At 37.7% G+C, this 21,631-nt stretch overlaps 1 protein-coding gene across 1 annotated transcript in view; it reads left to right on the top strand.

Annotated features, from left to right (window-relative positions):
• PolrMT (mitochondrial RNA polymerase) overlaps window positions 1-21,631 on the top strand; it is a 603,530-nt gene that overhangs the window by 197,896 nt on the left and 384,003 nt on the right. The window contains exon 12 of the mRNA XM_090391417.1: window positions 571-690. Within this exon, the coding sequence (XP_090247543.1) occupies window positions 571-690 (120 nt within the window). The remainder of the gene's footprint in view (window positions 1-570; window positions 691-21,631) is intronic.

Below are 21,631 nucleotides of genomic sequence, written 5' to 3'. Positions count from 1 at the left end.
GAATCTCATTGTGAAATAACTGTGCATTGTTTCTGGGTCCATAGATTCTGACTGTAGTGAGTCTCAGTATTCACCGAATCTCTGTAGCTTACGTTAAAGGAACAGGTAACAGAGGCTTAGAAAGAAAGTATCCTTTCTCCACTCTAACAAAAATAAGTTACCATTTCAATTCTATCCAAGTGCTTTATTCTTGTAGTATTCTTCATTATGGACAAACTGTCAGAGATCAGGTTGAAATTCATCTTGGAGAATAGAGGATGAAATCCATTCCCAATGAATGCCTGGAAAAGAATCTTAATAAAAATGGCTGTTTTTATAATTTTTGGAGGGGGGGGGATCTTTAATTCTTATTAATACTTAAATAACTTTTAATATAGATGATTATTACATTTGTAGCATTCTGGTTATTATATGTTTGCCCATAGGTACAAGGATATAATTATAACAGTGATATAATTCATTTAGATGCACATTTTATCATAGTAATATTGATTAATGATTTTGATTATTTATCCAGTTTGATATGTTAAGGAATTTGATAATGCCATTCTAATTTCATCTTAATAACAGGTTGGAACTCTCTATAATAAATATCTGGAGTATTATGCTTCCCCAGAGCTGACTGCAAAGTATAATCCAAGAGAATATTGGGAGTTGCTAAAGCGACAACACTTTGATGGCCCTTCTGTTGTAAGCTAATTCTATATTGTTTTTACAAACATTTAAATGATTGTTCCACATTTCAGCACACATAAATCCAAAATATGAGACATGTCCAGAAACTAAGTTCTGATTGGTTGTAAATGAATGAAATAACATTTTCAATATTACTTTTTTTTGTACAAGTTTATGCAAACTGTCAGCTACCCTTCCACATATTTATCCTCTATGTTGAGACATTTGTCATATCAGGATGCAATTTGTATCCTCCTCATCAAAGTAGTTTGTCACCAGCATTTTGACCCATTCATTCATGGCTACCTTTATGCCATCATTGCTGCTAAGTTGTTCAACTGCTAAAAATTCTTTGAGTGGAAAAAAAAAAATGGAAGGCACTGGATCATTGCTTTAATGTGAGTATTGGAAGACTTCCTAGTTGAATTGTTCAAGCAATTGTGCTGTGCATTGCTATGAATCAAAACTACTCCAGAGCTGGGAAAGCCTCATCTTTTGTTTCAAATGGACTGCTGCAATATTTTTAGGGTTCTCTGATGCAAATGGTAGAGATGTTTAATGTATTTAAATCCTGACAACTTGTGCCAATTGTTGAATATGTTATACAGTTACAACATTATCATGTTGCACTGTGCCAAATAATGTAAATAATGAAACTACCAGTAGTTCTGCTGTATTCTTTTCTTTTTTTTTTTCCTTACAACAGAATATAATTTTTATAGACATCATTTTATCAACATAACAATATTTGTTTACACTTTATTCCAATTTTAATTGCCTGGACACTAACAGTAAAATCTTCCATAAACAAAATCATGTAAAGATATTTAAATTTGGTACAAAATCTACATTTATGGTTCTTTGAGGCACAAAGTCAGTGAGTACATCATATCTGCCCTAAACACTGTACACAATAATCATCCTGGAGAAAAGCATTTGCTTGAATTTTTTGCCTTTGGAAATCTACCTTCCTACAATTGCATTGATTGCTATGAGGGTGGTCTGAAAAGTTCTTGGCCTCGACCATAGATGGCAACACTATCAGCAAAATTTTTTTTCTAAGTTGGTACGTCTGTCATAAGCATTCATGTGAAATTGCAAGTCATTCTATCAAGTAGTTTGTTTTATACAGCTGTCTGAAGCAAAGGTGTTGTCCTTTGAAATGGATAAAATTGAGTATCGTGCAGTTATAAAATTCTTTGTAAAAGAAGGTTTAGCGCCAAAAGAAATTCATTCGAAGTTCATAAAAGTTTATGGGCTCTCTTCTCCTTCATTTTCAACAATTAAGAAATGGGCTGCCGAGTTTAAACATGACCGTACCAGCCTTGAAGATGATTTTCATGAAGGGCGTCCAAAAAGTGTAACAACACCAGAAATCATTGATCAAGTGCATGATATGGTATTGGATTACCAGCGAGTCAAAGTGCATGAAATTGCTGAGACTATGCATTTCAAAAGAACGTGTAGGATATATTTTGCATGAAGAATTGCAAATGAAAAAGCTTTGCGCAAGATGGATGTCACACTTGCTCACAGCAGATCAAAAATGCTCTCGCGTGATAACACTGTCCAACACAATTTTTGTTGACTTTTATATGAGACTTGTTTTTTTACTAATTTGGGTGTGCTGATTTCAAATATCAAACCCATTTTTCTCTATCACATCAGGTTTTTCCTCTATGGCATTTTCTTTTTGCTAATTTGTAAGTTTTTGATATTTTTAAGGAGGTAGTACTATTTAGAGGATCAAAAACATCGATTTTTTAATATTATTTTCTGAAAGTATGTACTTTTAAAAATCTGTTCCTAACTTTTTATCAAGAAATTCGAAAAATTCCCGAAGATATAGCCTATTATTCAAAGCAGTGCGCAGATCAGAATCGGAGCGTTCACCGCTCTCGCTTGTTAGTAAACGAATAAATGTGTAAGAACCTGCAACGGCACGTACTGGCGCTTTGAATGCAAGAGAGGCCGATAATTAGATACATAACTACTTAACAATATTCATTAAAAATTACAAGAATATTTATAAAAAAAAATAACAATTTTACTTACACATGAGTTTCAGGGAATAAATTTTTGTTTGTAGCAATTTCTGCTGTGTGTTCTGTTTTGGCAATCCCTTTGAATACTCCAACAGTATTCGGCCATGATGTGAGAATCCCATTTTCCTTGGTACCGATCTTCCATAGTTTTTAAATCTTGATGAAATCTTTCGCCTTGTTCATCGCTTACAGCACCTAAATTCTCGGGAAATCTATCAAGATGACTGTATAGGAAATGAAGCTTTATGCTCATGTTGCAACCTAGGTGCTGGAAATTTTCAAGCATTGTTTCCACTAGATCTTCGAAATTGCACGCTTTTTTGTTTCCAAGAAAATTATTCGCAACCATTGTAAATGAAGTCCAGGCCTCTTTCTCAATTTCGTTCATAGAGTTGATGAAATTTGGGTCTCTCATTAAAGTTCTAATTTGCGGTCCATCAAATACACCGGCTTTAATTTTTTCATAACCAAGTTGTGGAAATTTTTCACATATGTATTGGAAACAGTCACCTTGTAAATCTAAAGCTTTAACATACTGCTTCATAAGACCTAGTTTGATGTGTAAAGGTTGATTTATAACATTTTGTTCTCCAACATTTAAGGATATTCTAAGAGGCCAGTGTGTCTGACTCCAGTGTTGTTTTCTAGCTCGACTATCCCAGAAGCATAGAAAACACGGAAACTTTGTATATCCTCTTTGAAAGCCAAGTAAAAAGTTCACCATTTTAAGATCCACACAGATGATCCAGTTATGGTCTGTATATTTTAATAACTTCAGAACCTTTTTAATGTCCTCATATATTTCCTTTAAGTGGACTGAATAGCCAATAGGAATTGAGCCATATACATTCCCATTACACAATGGGAATGTAAGACACACTTGAGACTTCTGCTTGAACTGTCGATAAATAAACGCCACACAACACTCATTTCAGTTAGTAAACCTGACACATTGTTATAGTAAACAAACCCACACTCGTGTTTAAACACATTGTACAAGATTACTTTCCCTGCTACGATGAAAAGTTATCTTCGTATCTTGCTCCAGTAAGTTTTTTTCATTTAATCTTGAAGCTAACAATTCCTATGATTCCTTTGATAGGCCCAAATCTCTTACTAAGTCATTCAATTTGGAGCCCATGACTTGAGTAAAACGTTGCGGTCCAGAACTAGAAATTAAATTTTCATTGTCTAAATCAACATCCGGGTCTTGCTTCTCAAGAACATCTGGCATATCCCGATCATGCTCGTTCTCAAGTAAAGGAAGTCCTTTATAAATTGGCATGGCTATTTCATTGGAATTAGCAACTGGCCGAATTGCTGAGTCGAGATTTGGATACACAATTTTTTTCTTATTCTTCTTATTATAACCAGAAGTCTGAACTAAACAAAAATAGCAATCATCTACATGATTTTTCGGCTCACGCCAAATCATTGGAATGCCAAAAGCTAATTTTTGGCATTTTTCCCTTGCTCCACTGTCATAAATTTTCTACACATGACTTATACACTTTATTTGGAGCCCATGACTTGTCCTGATCTGCAATTTTTACGTCAAAGTATGCAAAGTACACTTTCTTAACGAAATCAGTGATATTTGTCCTTTCACTGGGAACAGTAAAGCTGCCACAAATGTAGCAGAAGAAATCTACACTATTCACACAATTTCGAGTAGTAGACATGATGTATTTTCTTCACTGCCGACTAACATGCAATTAACAAGACAAAAAAAAACCAGAGACTTTATTAAAACGTTATAAGTGCTCATCATACTTTCACGATCGATTAACGATTGACTGATTTCGATCGTTCTTTGTCCGCTATGATATGACACATATAGCATTCATTTGTTTTAGGCAGTTGTCATCACCTACTTTTCATCACCTAAATGTATTAGGTCGGTTATCGGCCTCTCTCTCGCATTCAAAGCGCCAGTACGTGCTGTTGCAGGTTCTTACGCATTTATTCGTTTACTAACAAGCAAGAGTGGTGAGCGCTCCGATTCTGATTTGCGCACCGCTTTGAATAATAGGCTATATCTTCGGGAATTTTTCGAATTTCTTGATAAAAAGTTAGGAACAGATTTTTAAAAGTACATACTTTCAGAAAATAATATTAAAAAATCGATTTTTTTGATCCTCTAAATAGTACTGCCTCCTTAAAACTATCAAAAACTTACAAATTAGCAAAAAGAAAATGCAGAGAGGAAAACCTGATGTGATTGAGAAACATGGGTTTGATATTTGAAATCGGCGCACCGAAATTAGTAAAAAACAAGTGTCAGATCATAATCAGCAGAAAAAAAAAATTTTTTTGTTGGCCAGTGTAATCTCTGAACAGTGCTTGGAAGTTTTAACAAGAATAAAACTGATTTTGTGCATCGATTTATTACTATGGATGAGACTTGGATTCACCATTACACACAAGAATCCAAACAGCAGTCAAAACAGTGGACAGAAGCCAGTTGTTCAGAACCAAAGAAGACAAGGTCATGGCATTGGTGTTTTGTGATGCTAAAGGAATTTTGTTTATTAATTATTTTGAGAAGGGTAAAATAATAACCAGGGAATATTATTCCAATCTTTTAACCAGACTAGATGAAAAAATTCATGAGAAAAGATCCTGTTTGCAGAAGAAAAAAATCATCTTTCATCACGACAATGCACCTGCCCATAAAGGTGTTTTGGCAATGGGAAAATTAAGGAATCTTCACTATGAATTGTTGGAACATTTACCCTATTCCCCAGATTTGGCTCTCTCTGACTTCTATCTCTTCCTAAAACTAAAACTCTTCCTCATTGGTCGGCATTTTTCTTCGAATCAAGAGGTGATTGCAGCTGTAGAGGGGTATTTTGCAGATTTTACTGAGAACCACTACAGGGATGGGATAATGATGCTGGAGCAACATTGGAATAAATGTATTAGTCTTAAGGGAGATTATGTTGAAAAACAAAAATAATTTTGAAATTATAAATTTGTTTTTTCATTGTTAGGCCAAGAACTTTTCAAACCACCCTCATACTTACTCCTTGGTGTCAAATTAGAAATCCAGGTTTCATCTCTTATCACACTGGTATAAAAAATTCATCACCTTCATTGTGATATGGCTTTTTAAAAAGTTTAGTGCTTCTACCATTCATTTTCTTTTGTAATCATCAGTGAACATTTTTCAGTACCTATCCTGTACCCCATCATGGTTTTCTGTAGAAAAGAATAAGAAACATGTAGGGACTGTTTTACTTAGAAATAGTAACCTTTCTGTTTTCACATATTCATTGCATATTCATTCTCCCTTCACTAGGTTGCCAATAAATTTCAGCCAGGTGAATATTTTTGACCTTTAGAAAGTTTATCACTAACCGCATCTCACAACTGGTAGCATTTTCAATTTTCTTATTCAATTTATTACATGACATAGACTGAGAATAGATGATATGTCTATCATATATTTCTTGACTTCTGTGAATCACTACACCCATTCCCAACTTGTTCGATTATGTTCTCAGTATGCAGGATCGAAACTCTGTTTCTGCAATGTGACTCATAATTTAAATGCTTTGGAATTTATTTGAATTTAAGAAATGATATTCCACTTAAAGCTGAAATCTTTTTTCCAATTTGTGTGTTTATTTTAATTTATTTTACATAAATCTCATCGTTATAAACCTTTGAGCACATTAAAGAACAGCAGAAATGCCGTCCACCCATCCAACCAAACAGACCTAATCAGCTTTTTTTTTTTTTTTTTAATCTGATTTTTTCATTTGCAGAAATTTTTCCTTGGCAGATAATCATTATTTACTTCATCTTACTCAACAGTAAGTTTAAAGTTATTATTGTAGATTGTAATTTTAATTGTATGGTAATTTTGTAAACTTTATATTCATTGAGCTCTAAAATTAGCCCAGTACTGGGGATCATTGTAATAATTTAATGTTCTTGTTAATTATACAAAGAAACATATAAAACTGGGTTTAATTGGTTGGAGATTTCTAAAGTGATGTAGCCTACTAGTTTCACCGACTTGACTGTTGGCTTCATCTGGCACAGTTTAGAAAATTGCAAACCTGCTAAGACCTTACGAGATCTGAGTGGCCTTCAAACCAATAAAGACAGTTCGCAACTTGTTACGGTCACCAAAGGTCAAAGATTGCTTTTTATAAACATCCTGGAGTATACAACATTCCTTGCTCTTGCAGTTTAAATTACATAGGGCAAACTTCTGGAAGTTTAGAGATAAAACAAAAAGAACACGTTGGGTATGTTAACAACAACAGAAAAGACAATTCCAGTTTAGCTCTCCATTTTTCTAATACCAATCACAACATTGAATGGGATAAAAGTACTATGCCATACTTAGAAGATTTTCATACCCGTAACATCAAAGAAGCTGCATGACCCTTGGTGACATCTAGAAAACGCTTATAAGATCACTCAACACATCAGAGTTCAACTTTGCAGCTAATTATAGAACACACACCTGTATAACAATGACTGCTAACATACATGCTCCATGCATTTGGTGTAATATTTGATTTGAATTTTGATAATATTTAGCATTTGTTTATGTTTTAACCTGATACCTTAGTTTGTTTCTGTTCTGTTTTAAGCTGTTTTGTTGCTTTTTGTGTGCCCAGACGACGCCAACAGTCAAGTCGGCAAAACTAGTAGGCTACATCTCTGTAGAAATCTCTGACCAATTAAAACCCAGTTTTATGCTTCTATGTTTTAAATTAACATTGAGAGATTTTTGTTTAATGAATAGTTTTTTAAAAAAATGAGTACTTTTTTTATATAAAAAAAGGTAAAAAATAAAAATTGTTAGTTCTTTAATGTTATTCCATTTCTCAGTTAACTATTTTAGATACTTAAGATAATTAATTTCTAACATATTACAAGAAACATTACATTTTTAAGTCTGACTAGCTTGCTTTATCAGGTTTATACTTTATTCAAAGCTTCAGAGAAAAAAATGAAAATAAAATTTACAGTTGTGTTACAGTATCTTTAGTTTAAGAAACTTGGCATATATAGATAGAAACTTCTGATATTTGTTGTTATTATATAGGCATCTTCATAGAGTCTGAAGACTAATTGAAGGAGGTTACATTAACCATTATTTGCACAATACTTATCTTCCTTCTTAAACTCATTCATTGACAAAGTATTGATGACTAACTTTAATATTATTATTATTATTACGGGCGACTCCAGGGAGTCCTTAGACTCATCGAGGGAGACCCTAAACATCATGTCCACACAACTATTCGGCATTCTCACAGTATCTATCATACCTTGCCTTGAACACATTCACTGTCATAGCACCCACAACAGACTCTGGCAGCTTATTCCACTCATTTACCACTCTAAATGTAAAGAACCTAGCTCTAACACCCTTGCTAACCACACTCTTGCCTAGCTTCCATAAATGTCCCCTAGTTCTCCCACCACCAGTCCTGATCTCAAAAATATTCTTTGAATAATCCTATAGAAACCCTTCAGCAATTTGAATGTCTCAATCATATCTCCCCTTTTCCACCTATCAACCAATTTCTGCAACCCACAAATCTTCAACCTATTCTCATAAGGTTCATTCCATAGACGTGCTATCATCTTGGTCACTCGCCTCTGGATCCGCTCAACCTCCTCCCCATCAAGAAGAAGCCTAGGTGACCAGATCTGGGCACAATAATCAAGATGAGGTCTTATCAAGGCTTGTACAGAGGAACAGTAATTTGATGAGCTAATTTAGCCAATGTGCCCCCTAAACTTCGTCTCCCTATCCACCAACATTCCCAAGTCTGGCCTCATCAATCTCCTGGAGTACAGTTCCACCAGTGTGGTATACTGCTGCTAATCTTTTCACTCCAAAATGCATAACCTTACATTTTGTCACATTAAATTGACATCCATTCTCCTTAGCCCAGAACTCCAATCTATCCAAATCATTAAGATTTTGACATCTTCTGCATTCACTATTGCCCTACCCAACTTTGCATCATCAGTAAACAAATGAACTGTTTCTCTTAGATCCTTCCCTATATCGTTAATGAACAAATTAAATAGCAGTGGTCCAAGAACAGAACCCTGCGGCACACCACTAGTCACAGGCCGTCTTTTGGACTCTACTCCTGAATAAACTACTCTCTGATATCTCTCCATCAACCACCCACCTATCCATCTCACCAACCCTATATCCATTCCTATATGTTGCAGTTTATGGATTAGAATTCCATGTGGTATCCTGTCAAAGGCCTTGGCCAAGTCCAGCAGTATCACTGTAAACCCATTACCCTAATCCAGTTCAGCCGTCACTGTTTTATAAAACTTGAGTAAGTTACTGAGGCACAATCTACCCTTCACAAAGCCATGCTGTCCCCTGTACAGTATTTCATTTTCATCAATCCATTCCTGTATTTTTCCCTTGACTACTTTCTCCAAGACCTTGACAACGACTCCTGATATGCTGATGGGTCGGTAATTTGCAACAGTAGTCTTGGATCCTCCTTTATACAGTGGAACTAGTTTCCCCTCTTTCCACACCTTCGGGACTAAACCAGACCCAAGACTCAGATTAAACAACATGGTCAAGGGCACTGATAATTCTTTAGCCACTTCATGTAAGACCCGTGCCGTTATACCATCCAGTCCCACAGATGTATTCACATTAAGGTTCTGTAATAGACTATTCACCTCCACTTCATTCATCAGAATTCCCGTATAAACTAATGGTTCCTTCATTCTTTCAATGTCACCACCTGAATGATATACTATTGCACAGTGCTCACTCAGTAATTCCACTATATTGACTGATTCAGTGACCTCCCTAACATCGGCATTCCTTAAAATCATTCTGCCATGTATAGTTTTTTTTTTTGCTTGCAGCATATTGAAAGAACTATTTGGGATTCTCTGTAGCTTGCATAGCTAGTTTCCTTTCATAATCTGCTTTAGCTTTTCTTACCACACTCATTACCCTTCTGGCCTGTGCTTTATACCGTTTGTGTTCCTGCAGGTCACCTTTCTCTTTCAATTCCCTCCAAAGTTGTTTCTTTTTTTGCAGCTCAAGCTTAATGGTGTTATTCATCCATTTAACCCCTACTTGTTTTACTATTCGGACCCTAGGTATACAAGCAGCCATAATCTCCTGTAAATGCTCCTCGACCACTTCCCATGCTCTATCGACATCCAGGCCTTGCAGTTTTACATGCCATGGCACTGAACCAAGCAATCTCCTAAGCTTGTCATACTTGTCAGCATGGTAATTCCACATATACCCTGTCTTAATCGAAAATTCCACACCTTTAGCCGCCTCCTAGGTCAAGACCCTATGATCACTCTCTCACGAATAGGTGGAAACATGGTCATATTCATTACAGTCAAATTCTCAGATGCTATTACCAGGTCCAGCACTCTCAAACCCCTAGTATTTTCAATTACATGCTGTCTCAGATAGTTATCCCTTAATAATTGAATAAAATCCAGTTCCTTCCTCAAATGTGTCCTCTCATTCTTCCAATCAATGTTACCATAGTTGAAATCTCCCATAATAATTTCCCTCCTTCTACTCATTTCATTAATTTGTTTATGCATACTATCTCCACCATCTATTCCATCACCTGGTCTATAGCAGCATCCAACTGTATGTTTTGTTCTGCCAATCTCAATCTCACACCAAATAGCCTCAAATGAGCTCTTTGGCACTCCTCTTCCATTCATTCATTCACCACTCTCTAAGCAAAAAATCTGGTCCTCACTGATTTTCACATCCTTTATTATCCATACTGTTACACAACCTCCATTGTTGACTCCTTACTTACATGTTATTTACTTACATGTATTGCAAAAATTCTTCTGCATCTATTTTGCATTGGTATGCTAACCACTTTGTAGGCCAAGTGGTTTACCTGCTGTCCAACCAACAGGCAGCAAGTTCAAATTCTACAGTGGCCTGGATGTTTGTGATTATCTTTAGGTGGGAGATGGATTTCATTGCCTGGTGTGTAACCACTGCCTGCTTATTGGAGGCCTGAAGCAGCTTGAAAAAATTCTGTGTTTCATCTCTAGAGCAGAGTTTCTGGACTATGTAAAAAATAGATTAAAAAACAATAGAAAAATAGAAGAAATCCTTAACCCACTCAGAACATTTTGTACTGTGAGAGTAGCATTAAAAAATGATAATATATTTGAGAAATATATAAAATAGTATCAACTATACATAATAATCTATTAGATATAGATTAATTATATGAGGAATTCATTAAAATGATTAAATATGCAGATTGCAAATTCCACTATTAATAAAAGAAGTGGAAAAAGAATCTCTCTCACACACACACACAATGCATTCTGGCAAACTAAAAAATATAATAATATTATTATTATTATTTATTACGTGACACCTCCAGGGAGGGCACCTACTCTACAACTCTGTCTCAACCACTCAATCCACCAACTACAACGAACCACAACTACCCTCATCCACACCAACACCATCTGCTGCCAACCAACACCACTAGTATTTTCACAGACAATCACAAACATCCATGTCTACACCAGCTGTGGGATTTGAACCCGCAGCCTTTTGGCTGGAGACTGGATATGCTAACCACTCAGCCACCAGCAAAACAGTAGTTGTGACAGCCAGGAATCGAACCCTGGTCAACTGCTTGGAAGGCAGCTAAGCTAACTACTATACCACCATCTCAGAGACTGCACTGTTTATGAACTGCTTGATTATGATCCTACTAAGTCACAGAAAAAAAGTGTTAAAAAGCTTGTAAAAAATCTTGACATCCTGAAATTGTTAATAAACTCAAACCGGTTAGTTCCCCCCCCCCTTAGATATACGGATTGCCAAAAATTTATAAACCTAATTATCCTCTCTCTGTCCCATAGCAGACACCACTGACTCCTCCTCCTTTAAATTAGCCAAACAATTAACAGAATCTTTAATTCTACTTACTGGCCATACTTCTTATATAAAAATTTAACACATTTTATATCTTGAATCCAGAATTTACTTTAAGCAATAATGATATCATGATGAGCCTTGATGTTGTTTCCTTATTCACGAATATTCCTCTTTCTGACACACTAAATTTACAATAATGCTTTCTTCCCTGACATTATTGATCTTTTTAATTTTGCTATTCATACTTATTACTTCTCCTGGAAGGGCACCTTATACAGTATGGCACAAAAAAAAAAAAAAAAAAAAAAAAAAAAAAAAAAAAAAAAAAACAATATTGAATAACTACAGCAATATATGTTGTGGAGTATGAAAGAATGCAAGAAGCAAAAGTAATGTGGAAGTAAAAAAAAGTAGCAATGAGGAAACAGAAGAAATTTGCAACAGAACAAGAAGGAGTGAGACTATGGGGGTGACAGAGATTGAAATTCCCAGAATGCAAGATTTGAAGAAAGAGCTGTTCAAAATGAATATGAAATGAGGGCCACAATTACTTCTTAGGCAAGCAATATGGTTTATTTTTCTACTGATTAAATGCCTGGGATATCTCACCTTTTGAGAAACCAGTCAACTCTACTGTTTTCAAAATTGTGGCTCTAGCCTGACAGACACCCACAATAAGCCCTTTATTGAACTCTGAAAGATCCTTCATTTTTCCCATTGTGATCAACACTGTTGACAATTACTGACCAGCAACATTCTTAAACAGCTGCCTAGAACACGTGGTGATGCATGTGATCAAGTATTTTGCATATATGCATAAGTCATGTTTACGTACATGTGCATAAAGGTTTCTAATTCAGTGGCCAGTATGTGTAGAATGAAAGAAGAAAGAGGTAACTAATAACTCCAGAATAGCCTTGTGTGGAGATTCCATTATCAGAGGATTGGTTAATGAAAGAGTCCATAAGATCTGCTTTCCAGGAGGGAGAATGAGAAAGAGAATTATCAGAAAGAGAATTATTAATGATGGTTGTGGGAACAAATGATTTAGTTAGACATAAGGAGAAAGAGGTGAAACAAAGAGAATGTAAGGATTGATATGAGTAGGTTATTGAGGAGAGTGAAAGATAACAGTTTAGTGGGAAAGGGTATCAGTGTGTTGCCGAGGTATGACAATGAGGAGTTGAGATGGAGAGTGAGAATCATGAATGGTATGCTGGCAGAGCTATGTGAGAAGGGAGTGCAATTTGTTGATGTATTTGAGGGAAGAGTGGAATTGTACAAAAGTGATGGATTGCACTTTTTTTTTTTTGCATCACACATTGTACAGGAAGTACAATGTGTGATGCAAGCAAGTGATCAGAAGAAGAAAGAGGTGAAACAAAAGATCAGTAGAGTAGAATGGAAGAGGCTGAAGTACTTGGCAGTGGAAACAGTAGTAGTGTGACAGATGAAGAGAGAGAATGGGAATGCAAGAGGAAGTGGGGGGAAATGGACAGGGATACATTGCATAGGAGGTGTGGACCTTTGAAGTGGTAGTGAATGTATGTACGAGGATGATCAGCATAGGAATGGATTGGGATGTGAGGGGGTAATTGAAACTTAGAAGAAATATGAGGTAAATGGGGGATAAAGGTTATTGGGCAGGGAAATCATAACCAACAATAACATTGTTGGAATGAGTGAAACATGGTGGCTAAATGATGATAATATTCTGACAGGAAAAGGAATTGAAATTACATTGTTTTGCACAAGGGTAGAAAGGATGAAAAGGGAGTGGAGGGTGCTACTGGTGGTAGCAGGGGGGGGGGCTATGTATTAATAAGGCAAACATGAGAGAGAGAGGGAAATAGTGGTAGTGGTTTTGAGGCAGTGTGGTGTGAAGTGGAAATTGACAGGAAGAGATTTTAGTTCTACATTGCTATAGGTCAGGGAATTGTGGAGGGTGATAATGAAGAATGTATAAACAACTTAGATTAGTGAATAAGAGAAGGATGATTTTAATTATATAAATTGGAAAGACAGCATTTGGAAATAAGATAAATGAATTTCTTTTTTATGTAAAGGAGGGCATGTGAGGATCAGAAATTTTAGTTCTGGTCATTTCATCACATGATGTGATTGTGAGTGGGATTTTGCATTTCCTTCCAGTTAGTGAGAGTGATCAAGTGGGTTGTGGCTAGCCATATAAAGATGTCTGTGAGGAAAGGATATTATGTGGAATTACAAGGCTGGTGATTATGACAAGCTTAAGTGACAGCTTGAAGCTACAGCATGAATGAGGAGTTGTGTGAAAAATAAATAAGTGATGTTTGGGAACTGACAAAGAAATACTTAACAGCATCAATTTGTGAATATATTCTGAAGGTCAAAAGGCCGAATAAGATAGGTGTAAAATGGATAAATGAGGGGATTAAGCATGTAATGTGGAAGAAGAAGAAGGCCTTTTGGAGGCTGCACAAGATAAATGCTGGTAATAATGTAATAATCAGTGACATGAAGAGTATAAAGAGCAGGCCAATATAGGGACTCAGTGTGTGAGAACAGCAAAAGTGTAATATGAGCAGAAATTAGCAAATCAGGCTAAGAAAATCATCAGGAGTTTGTTTTGATATGCAGCAAGTAGAAAGAAGAATGATTATGGCAAGATGATGTTAATGGCTGAAAGTAGGAGATTGGTAAATGCTGCAGAAGACATAGTCAAGATATTCCATGAGCAGTTCATCAAGGTGCTTCATCCTCAGTGTGAAATCAGAAACTCAGGTGTTCAGAATGAAATGAGTGAAGACTTAATGGTGAGCGAGCAAGAGATATATATATGAGGAGTTAAGTAAGCTAGTTGTCAATAAGGCAATAGGATTTGATGATGTATCAACACGTGTCTTGAAGGAATGTTCTAGTGAGTTAGCATCAGCTTTGGCCTATCTGTTTAATAAGAGTTTGCAACTGCACAGGTTCAAAGAGAGTGGAAAGAAGGTAAGCTATTTGCAAAACTGGAGAGCAATGAGAAATCAAGCAGATTTCTCATTTGCAGGAGGGCTTGAATAGATTATATGAGTAGGCAAAAAGTATGGAACTGTCAATCATTGTTGCCAAGTGTAAGGTTCTGAAATTTGTTAGGCAACAATGGGCTGCAAGACTGAAGTTCAGAAGTCACATTGTACAAGTTGTGAAGACATATCAGATTATGGCAGTGATTGAAGAGGACCTTAATGTGCAGACCTAAAGAGGTTCTGGTTCCATTGTATAATGCTTTAATCAGACATATGGATTATTGTGCACAGATTTGTTCCCCCTCACCATGGTTTTCATGGTGTTGAGGATATATTTAAAATGGTCCAGTGAACACTGACTAAGGTGGTAACTGGTCTTTGTGATGTGGGATAGATTAGTGAAATTCAGTTTGTAAAAGCCTTGTGTATAGGAAGAAGAGAAGGGAATATGATTGAGACATTTAAGTCAGTAAAGAGTTGTTACTGGGTTAATGTAAGAGAAATGTTTCATAGAATGAGAGAAAGAAAAGAATAAGGGGTTTTCCCTGGATCCCCCTGGAAACCGTATACAGAGGGCTTGAGCAGGAGCATAAGCAGCAGGTGCTTTGCATAGAGATTGTTTGGTGAGTAAAATTCATTGCCTGACATTGTTGTGAATGCAGATATGTTAAACGAGTTTAAATCATGGTTTGATGGACCTTGTGTATAACAGTGTGTACCTCCTGTGATGATTTTTTGACTCCATGGAAACTTGGTGTTAATAATGGATATATTTAAAACTTAATTAAATAGCTCCCTAAATTCATATCACTTTTCTTGTCTAATCAGGATTCATTCATATCCATTTTCATATGGAAATATGAATGAATGAACTTCAGTGTTATTGGAGTTGCATAAAGCAATTTATAACAGATTAAATAGAGGAATGTATATGACAGCCATTTTTCTTCATGTATATTTAAAACATTTGACTGTGTATATAATGACTCGCTCCTGAAAATGTCTGTGTAGAGTATTAAAGGTGTTACTAATGATGGGTTTAAATCCTATTTAAATAACCAGCAGCACCTTAAACAATACAACAAAAAAAAAATAATGTGGCGTTTCATAAAGTTCAGTGCTAGGACCTATCCAATTTTTATATGTACTAATTATGTGTGAATACAAACTTTTATTGACAGAATGATATTGTTCACTAATGACATGGCATTATATATACTGATGCGACACCCTTGATTGTTTAGAAAACTGATCAACTATGATATGTTGATACTGCATAAATGGTTTAGGAATAATGGCCTTAAAATTAACACTGATAAAATTAAACGTGTATACTACTTCAGCTTAAAAGATAATCTAGATCACTATCTAATTATAAAATGGCATGAGCATCAATTACATTAGCATCTAAAATCTGTAGTTGTACATACATCTTCAAGGTTATTGGGCCTTTGCCCAATAACCTTGAAGATGTAAGAAGCTTTACCCACCTTTCCTAATTGGATTGTGGGGACAACAGCTGCAAGAGGAACTTCAAATGATCACGATCCTCTGCCACCAAGTGCAGGTGTTCTGGTGGGATTCCCAAACGTGTCCACCCAAGGTTTTGGATATAATCTATCCAGCGAGTCCTTGGCCTTCCACGTGGCCTCCCACCGTCTTGCTTGGCAAAGAGGGCCTGTTGAGGAAGCCTCTCTTGTGGCATTTTGACCAGGTGCCCGTACCAATGTAACTGTGATCTCTCAACATGGAGAAGCAGTGGTTGAGTATTGAGGGGTTTCCCCAATATTCAACCGCTCGAATTGCAGAGCTTCTGACTCTGTTGAGTCTTGTCAGCCCTGCAACCCCTCAAAGGAACCTCATTTCAGCAGTTTGGATTCGTGTCCGTATTCTTTCGGTCATTACCCAACTCTTATAACCATAGGTGAGGATGGGGACATAGACTGTATTGAAGACAGCCAGCTTTGCCTTCTGGCTTAACTCCTGCTTCAATACTACCGAATGGCCAAGCTCCCACAATATTGAGCTTGCTAAGCCAATTCGAGTATCTAGCTCTATGTCCCATTTTCCATCATTCGTGAATATGGACCCAAGGTATTTAAACTTCTCCACCTGCCTCATTGGGACTCTACTTACATGTAGAATGCACTGGGATGGTTGTCTTGAGACCACAAATGTTTCAGTTTTAGCCACACTGATCTTCATTCCGGCATCTGTACAAACAGCTACCAATCTATCCAGGGTCTGCTGGAGGTCATCTGTGGAAGAGCTAAGCAGAAGTAGGTCATCTGCAAAAAGCAGACATCCAATGCTACATCTTCCAATTCTGACACACTCACTGCCTCGGCTATGCTTATCAATTCAGTCCATAAATATTACGAAAATGAGGGGTGACAGAACACACCCTTGCCAATGGAGACTGTGCAAGGTTCAGACTTTGTTCTGTTTACCCTGACACAAAACTCCGGGCATTCATACAGGGACTTGATGGCAGCTACCATCCACTCCATACTCCTTTACTACTTGCCAAAGCTTATTGCGAGGAACCTGGTCATATGCCTTCTCCAAGTCCACAAAACATGTGTAGACATTCTTGGCATATTCCCAAGCTTTCTAAAAGACTTGCCGTAAAGTGAGGATTTGATCAGATGTGCTTCTACCAGGACGAACGCCACATTGTTCTTCCTGGAACTTTGATTCAACTATTCTCCTGCACCGTCTTTCCAAGCACCTAGCATACACTTTCCCAGGCAGGCTGAGCAGAGAGAGATACCACGATAGTTGCTGCAATCCTTCTGTTCTCCCTTCTTGAAGACTGGTATTATTATGCCTGTCTGCCATTGCTTTGGTGCTTGCCCAGATATCCAAGCAGCCTGATGCACTCGAGTCAGCCAGAGAACACCATCTCGATTTTAAGGCATTTAGCATTTTGGGCCGAATTTCATCATTGCCAGCAGCCTTGCCCGATTTTAGCGATTTTATTGCTAAATGGACCTCTTCTGCTGTGAGACTAGTCATTGCCCCGATCTGCACCTCTTGGATGTCCACAACTGCTGGGACACCTGGATTAAGAAGGCTCTCAAAGTATTCCCTCCATCTATGGAGGATATCCTTCTTGGTTGTTAAAAGTGCGTCATCAGAGGCCTTAATTACCCTTGCTGTGCACGATTTCCTCCCTCGAAGGTGGCGGATGGTCTGCCAGAATACTTTGTTTGCATTTGCATAGGATGAGTCTAATCTTTCTCCAAAGGATTCTTAAGCCTTCTACTTTGCTGTCTTTATTGCCTCAGCAGCAGCTTTTCATGCCTCAGCATACCGCAAACGCATCTCAAGCCATGTTAGGTAGGACTCTAAGCCATGTTAGGTAGGACTCCTTTTTTGCCCATGCAATTTTTTGGACTTCTTGGTTCCACCAAGGTGTCCTTTTCTCATTGCCTGTTGCCATGCTGAGCCACTTTCTGCCACAGCATGAGAGTGCAGAGGCAGTGACAGCTATTCTGAACAGCTTCCACTCCTCCTCAACATCTGCAGTATGCTTGGGAATCTCTTTGAACTTGGAGGAAATGTCATCTGCAAAATTCTTCCTCACAGCCTCATTTTCCAATGCCCCCCATTTCATGCAGTATAGCTGCTTAGGCCTACCAGCGTTGATGGTAGCATCTGGTTTCTGAAGCCATGGAGTGCACACAACAAGGTGGTGGTCAGTTGACAGTTCTGCCCCTCTTTTCACACGAACGTCCAACACTGAGGAAAATAGGTCTGCTGAGACTATAAAGTCAATCAGAGACCTTTGTTTTGGTGTATCCTGTACCAGGTATACTTATGGACTTCTCGGTGCTGGAAGAAGATATTCATTATGGACAACCTGTTAGTACAGCAGAAGTTCAATAATTTCAACTCATTCGTGTTAAGGTCAGGGGCACCGTTCCTCCCAACCACACCCCTCCATGTCTGGTTATCTGTTCCAACATGTGCATTGAAGTCACCCATTAGCAGGACTGATTCCATGTCTGCCACCCTGTCAAAAGCAGCATCCACTTCCTCTAGGAAGGCAAAGTATTCTGACTCCAGATTAGGTGCATAGGCTTGCATCACAGCCAAATCATGGTTTTTCATCTGAAGCCTTAACACCCCCCCCCCCTCCAATGGGATCCGCTCAGCAACACAGTCTGACAGCTGGGGGCTTGTGAGTATCTCCACACCTGCCTGAGCAGGCATTGTCGGGCTCACACCAGAGTAGTAGAGCTTCCACCCCTTATCCAGGTCGACAGTTCCAGAACCTCTCCTCTTGGTCGAAGAAAGTCTGACTAAGTCTTGCCGGTAGCGCTTGGCTTCCTCAACCAGTTCCAACTCCTTCCCCGTCAGAGAGAAGATGTTCCAATTGCCTAAGGCCATAGTCTGGTGCCGTTGTCATTGCCATTTCTGTCCTTTTGCAGAATCATTTCTTTGCGCTGCCCCTAAACATCTCCCCTAATGGGTAGTGGGCCCATTGATGGAGTTTCCTCTGGCAGAGTGCTGAGGAGTGGTGTCTAATGGAGACTGTAACATATTTTTCGAATGGGTCCCTCTGCCTAAAACCCAAACGCGTCCCTTGGTAACCTGTGCAATGGACGATGCGGCGTGAACATTTTTTGATGGCCTGATCATGTTACAGTGTTTGATAATGTCCTGTTAGCACAAGATGAAATGACACAGCAAAATAGGAAAGATTCCCCTCGAATACTCTAATAGCATTCAGGGGAAGGAGCAAGAAGAGAAGAAAGAGAGAAGCAAGGGAGGAAGAGGAGAGACCAGTCTACAGATAATATAACAGATGTATATTACATGAAGTAAGGCATAGTCCAGCATCAGGTACGTCGGGTTTGCCACGCCCGTACTCACTAAAGTGAGCCCCTGTAGTTGTAGATTAGTCAAAAAAAATCATAAAGTGTTTGGGCTTCATACCAGCAGTAATAACCTGAAATCGAACTACCATATCTCCTTTTTAACAAACAATTAAATTAATAGATTATTATATTATTGCACAGGCACCGCCACAGAGTCTTAAGACTCATCATGGGAGACCCAAACTATCTACACACTATCATACCTCTCTTTGAAACCATTAAGATAAAACACTTAAAACTGATTTAGGCAACCTATTCCATTCATTCACCACTCTCCAAGTGAAAAGTCTAGTCCTCATGCTTTTGCTAATCACACTCTTACCCAACTTCTAGGGATGATCTCTTGTTCTGCTCCCACTAGCCAAGTGTTGAAACATTTCCCCTGCATCGATCCTATAAAATCCTTTAAGTAACCAAAATGTGTCTGTTAAAAATACCAAGCAATTTTAAACCTGGTTTTACTCTATTTCCCAAGTAAGCAAACAGACAAACAAGTCACGTTTGCGTCTGCAAGTGATACAAGTCTAGCTGATCCTACAGGTAGTGCAAGATCAAGGCAACTCATGGTAAAGGTGGCATAAGCTCTGATCACTAATCTTAATATTTACCCTTAATGCCAAAACACATCTCCAAGAAGGGGATGCATGATGTTTTGTATTAAAGGCAAGGGGCCACTACCCAGACCGGTTTCGACCTTTATTGAGGTCTCATCAGTGGCAGCTAGGCTAGAAATATCAAGACTTAGTAATACAGAGCTTATAAGTATTTTACCAGAACAAGTTACCATAAGGTGTTTTAACCTTATTAAATAAAAATCTCTGGAGGAGATATAAATGTAGAAAGTATTTTACCTTGGGTATAATAAATGTTAAAAATACCAAGCAATTTTAAACCTGGTTTTACTCCATTTCCCAAGTAAGCAAACAGACAAACAAGTCAAGTTTGCGCCTATAAGTGATGCAAGCCTAGCTCCCACTGATGAGACCTCAATAAAGGTCGAAACCAGTCTGGGTAGTGGCCGCTTGCCTTTAATATAAAACATCATGCATCCCCTTCTTGGAGATGTGTTTTGGCATTAAGGGTAAATATTAAGATTAGTGATCAGAGCTTATGCCATCTTTACCACGAGTTGCCTTGGTCTTGCACTACCTGTAAGATCAGCTAGACTTGCATCACTTGCAGGCGCAAACTTGACTTGTTTGTCTGTTTGCTTACTTGGGAAATGGAGTAAAACCAGGTTTAAAATTGCTTGGTATTTTTAACATTTATTATACCCAAGGTAAAATACTTTCTACATTTATATCTCCTGCAGAGATTTTTATTTAATAAGGTTAAAACACCTTATGGTAACTTGTTCTGGTAAAATACTTATAAGCTCTGTATTACTAAATCTTGGTATTTCTAGCCTAGCTCCCACTGATGAGACCTCAATAAAGGTCGAAACCGGTCTGGGTAGTGGCCCCTTGCCTTTAATACAAAACATCATGCATCCCCTTCTTGGAGATGTGTTTTGGCATTAAGTGTAAATATTAAGATTAGTGATCAGAGCTTATGCCTCCTTTACCACGAGTTCCTTGGTCTTGCACTACCTGTCGGATCAGCTAGACTTGCATCACTTGCAGGCGCAAACGTGACTTGTTTGTCTGTTTGCTTACTTGGGAAATGGAGTAAAACCAGGTTTAAAATTGCTTGGTATTTTTAACATTTATTATACCCAAGGTAAAATACTTTCTAAGATATGTCTATCATATCCCCCCCCCCCCCTTTTTTTTTTCCTGCCTATCAACCAACTTTTGTGATCCTCATAGGGAGCATTCCACAAACTACTCACCATCTTGGTCACTTGCCTCTGGAATTTCTCCACCATTTCCTGATCCACAAGAAACCCAGGTGACTAGATCTGAGCATAGTAATCCAAATGTTGTTATATCAAGGCTTTATAAAGAAGAATGATACCCCCCCTTATCTCTGCTTGTTAGCATGTTCTTCAATAACCAAGTAACTTCAACTCTATCTACTACCATCAAATCCTTCGCTTCTTCAATTTCCTGGAGTACAGTTCCCTCAATGTGGTATACAATTTGTAATCTTTGTATCACAAAATGCATAACTTTGCAC

The sequence above is a fragment of the Typopeltis vanoorti genome, chromosome 4 (genome assembly GCF_054136105.1).
Source record: "Typopeltis vanoorti isolate ZY-2024b chromosome 4, IOZ_Tvanoo_1.0, whole genome shotgun sequence".
Lineage (NCBI taxonomy): Eukaryota > Metazoa > Arthropoda > Arachnida > Uropygi > Thelyphonidae > Typopeltis > Typopeltis vanoorti.
This window is presented reverse-complemented; position numbering and strand designations above follow the sequence as displayed.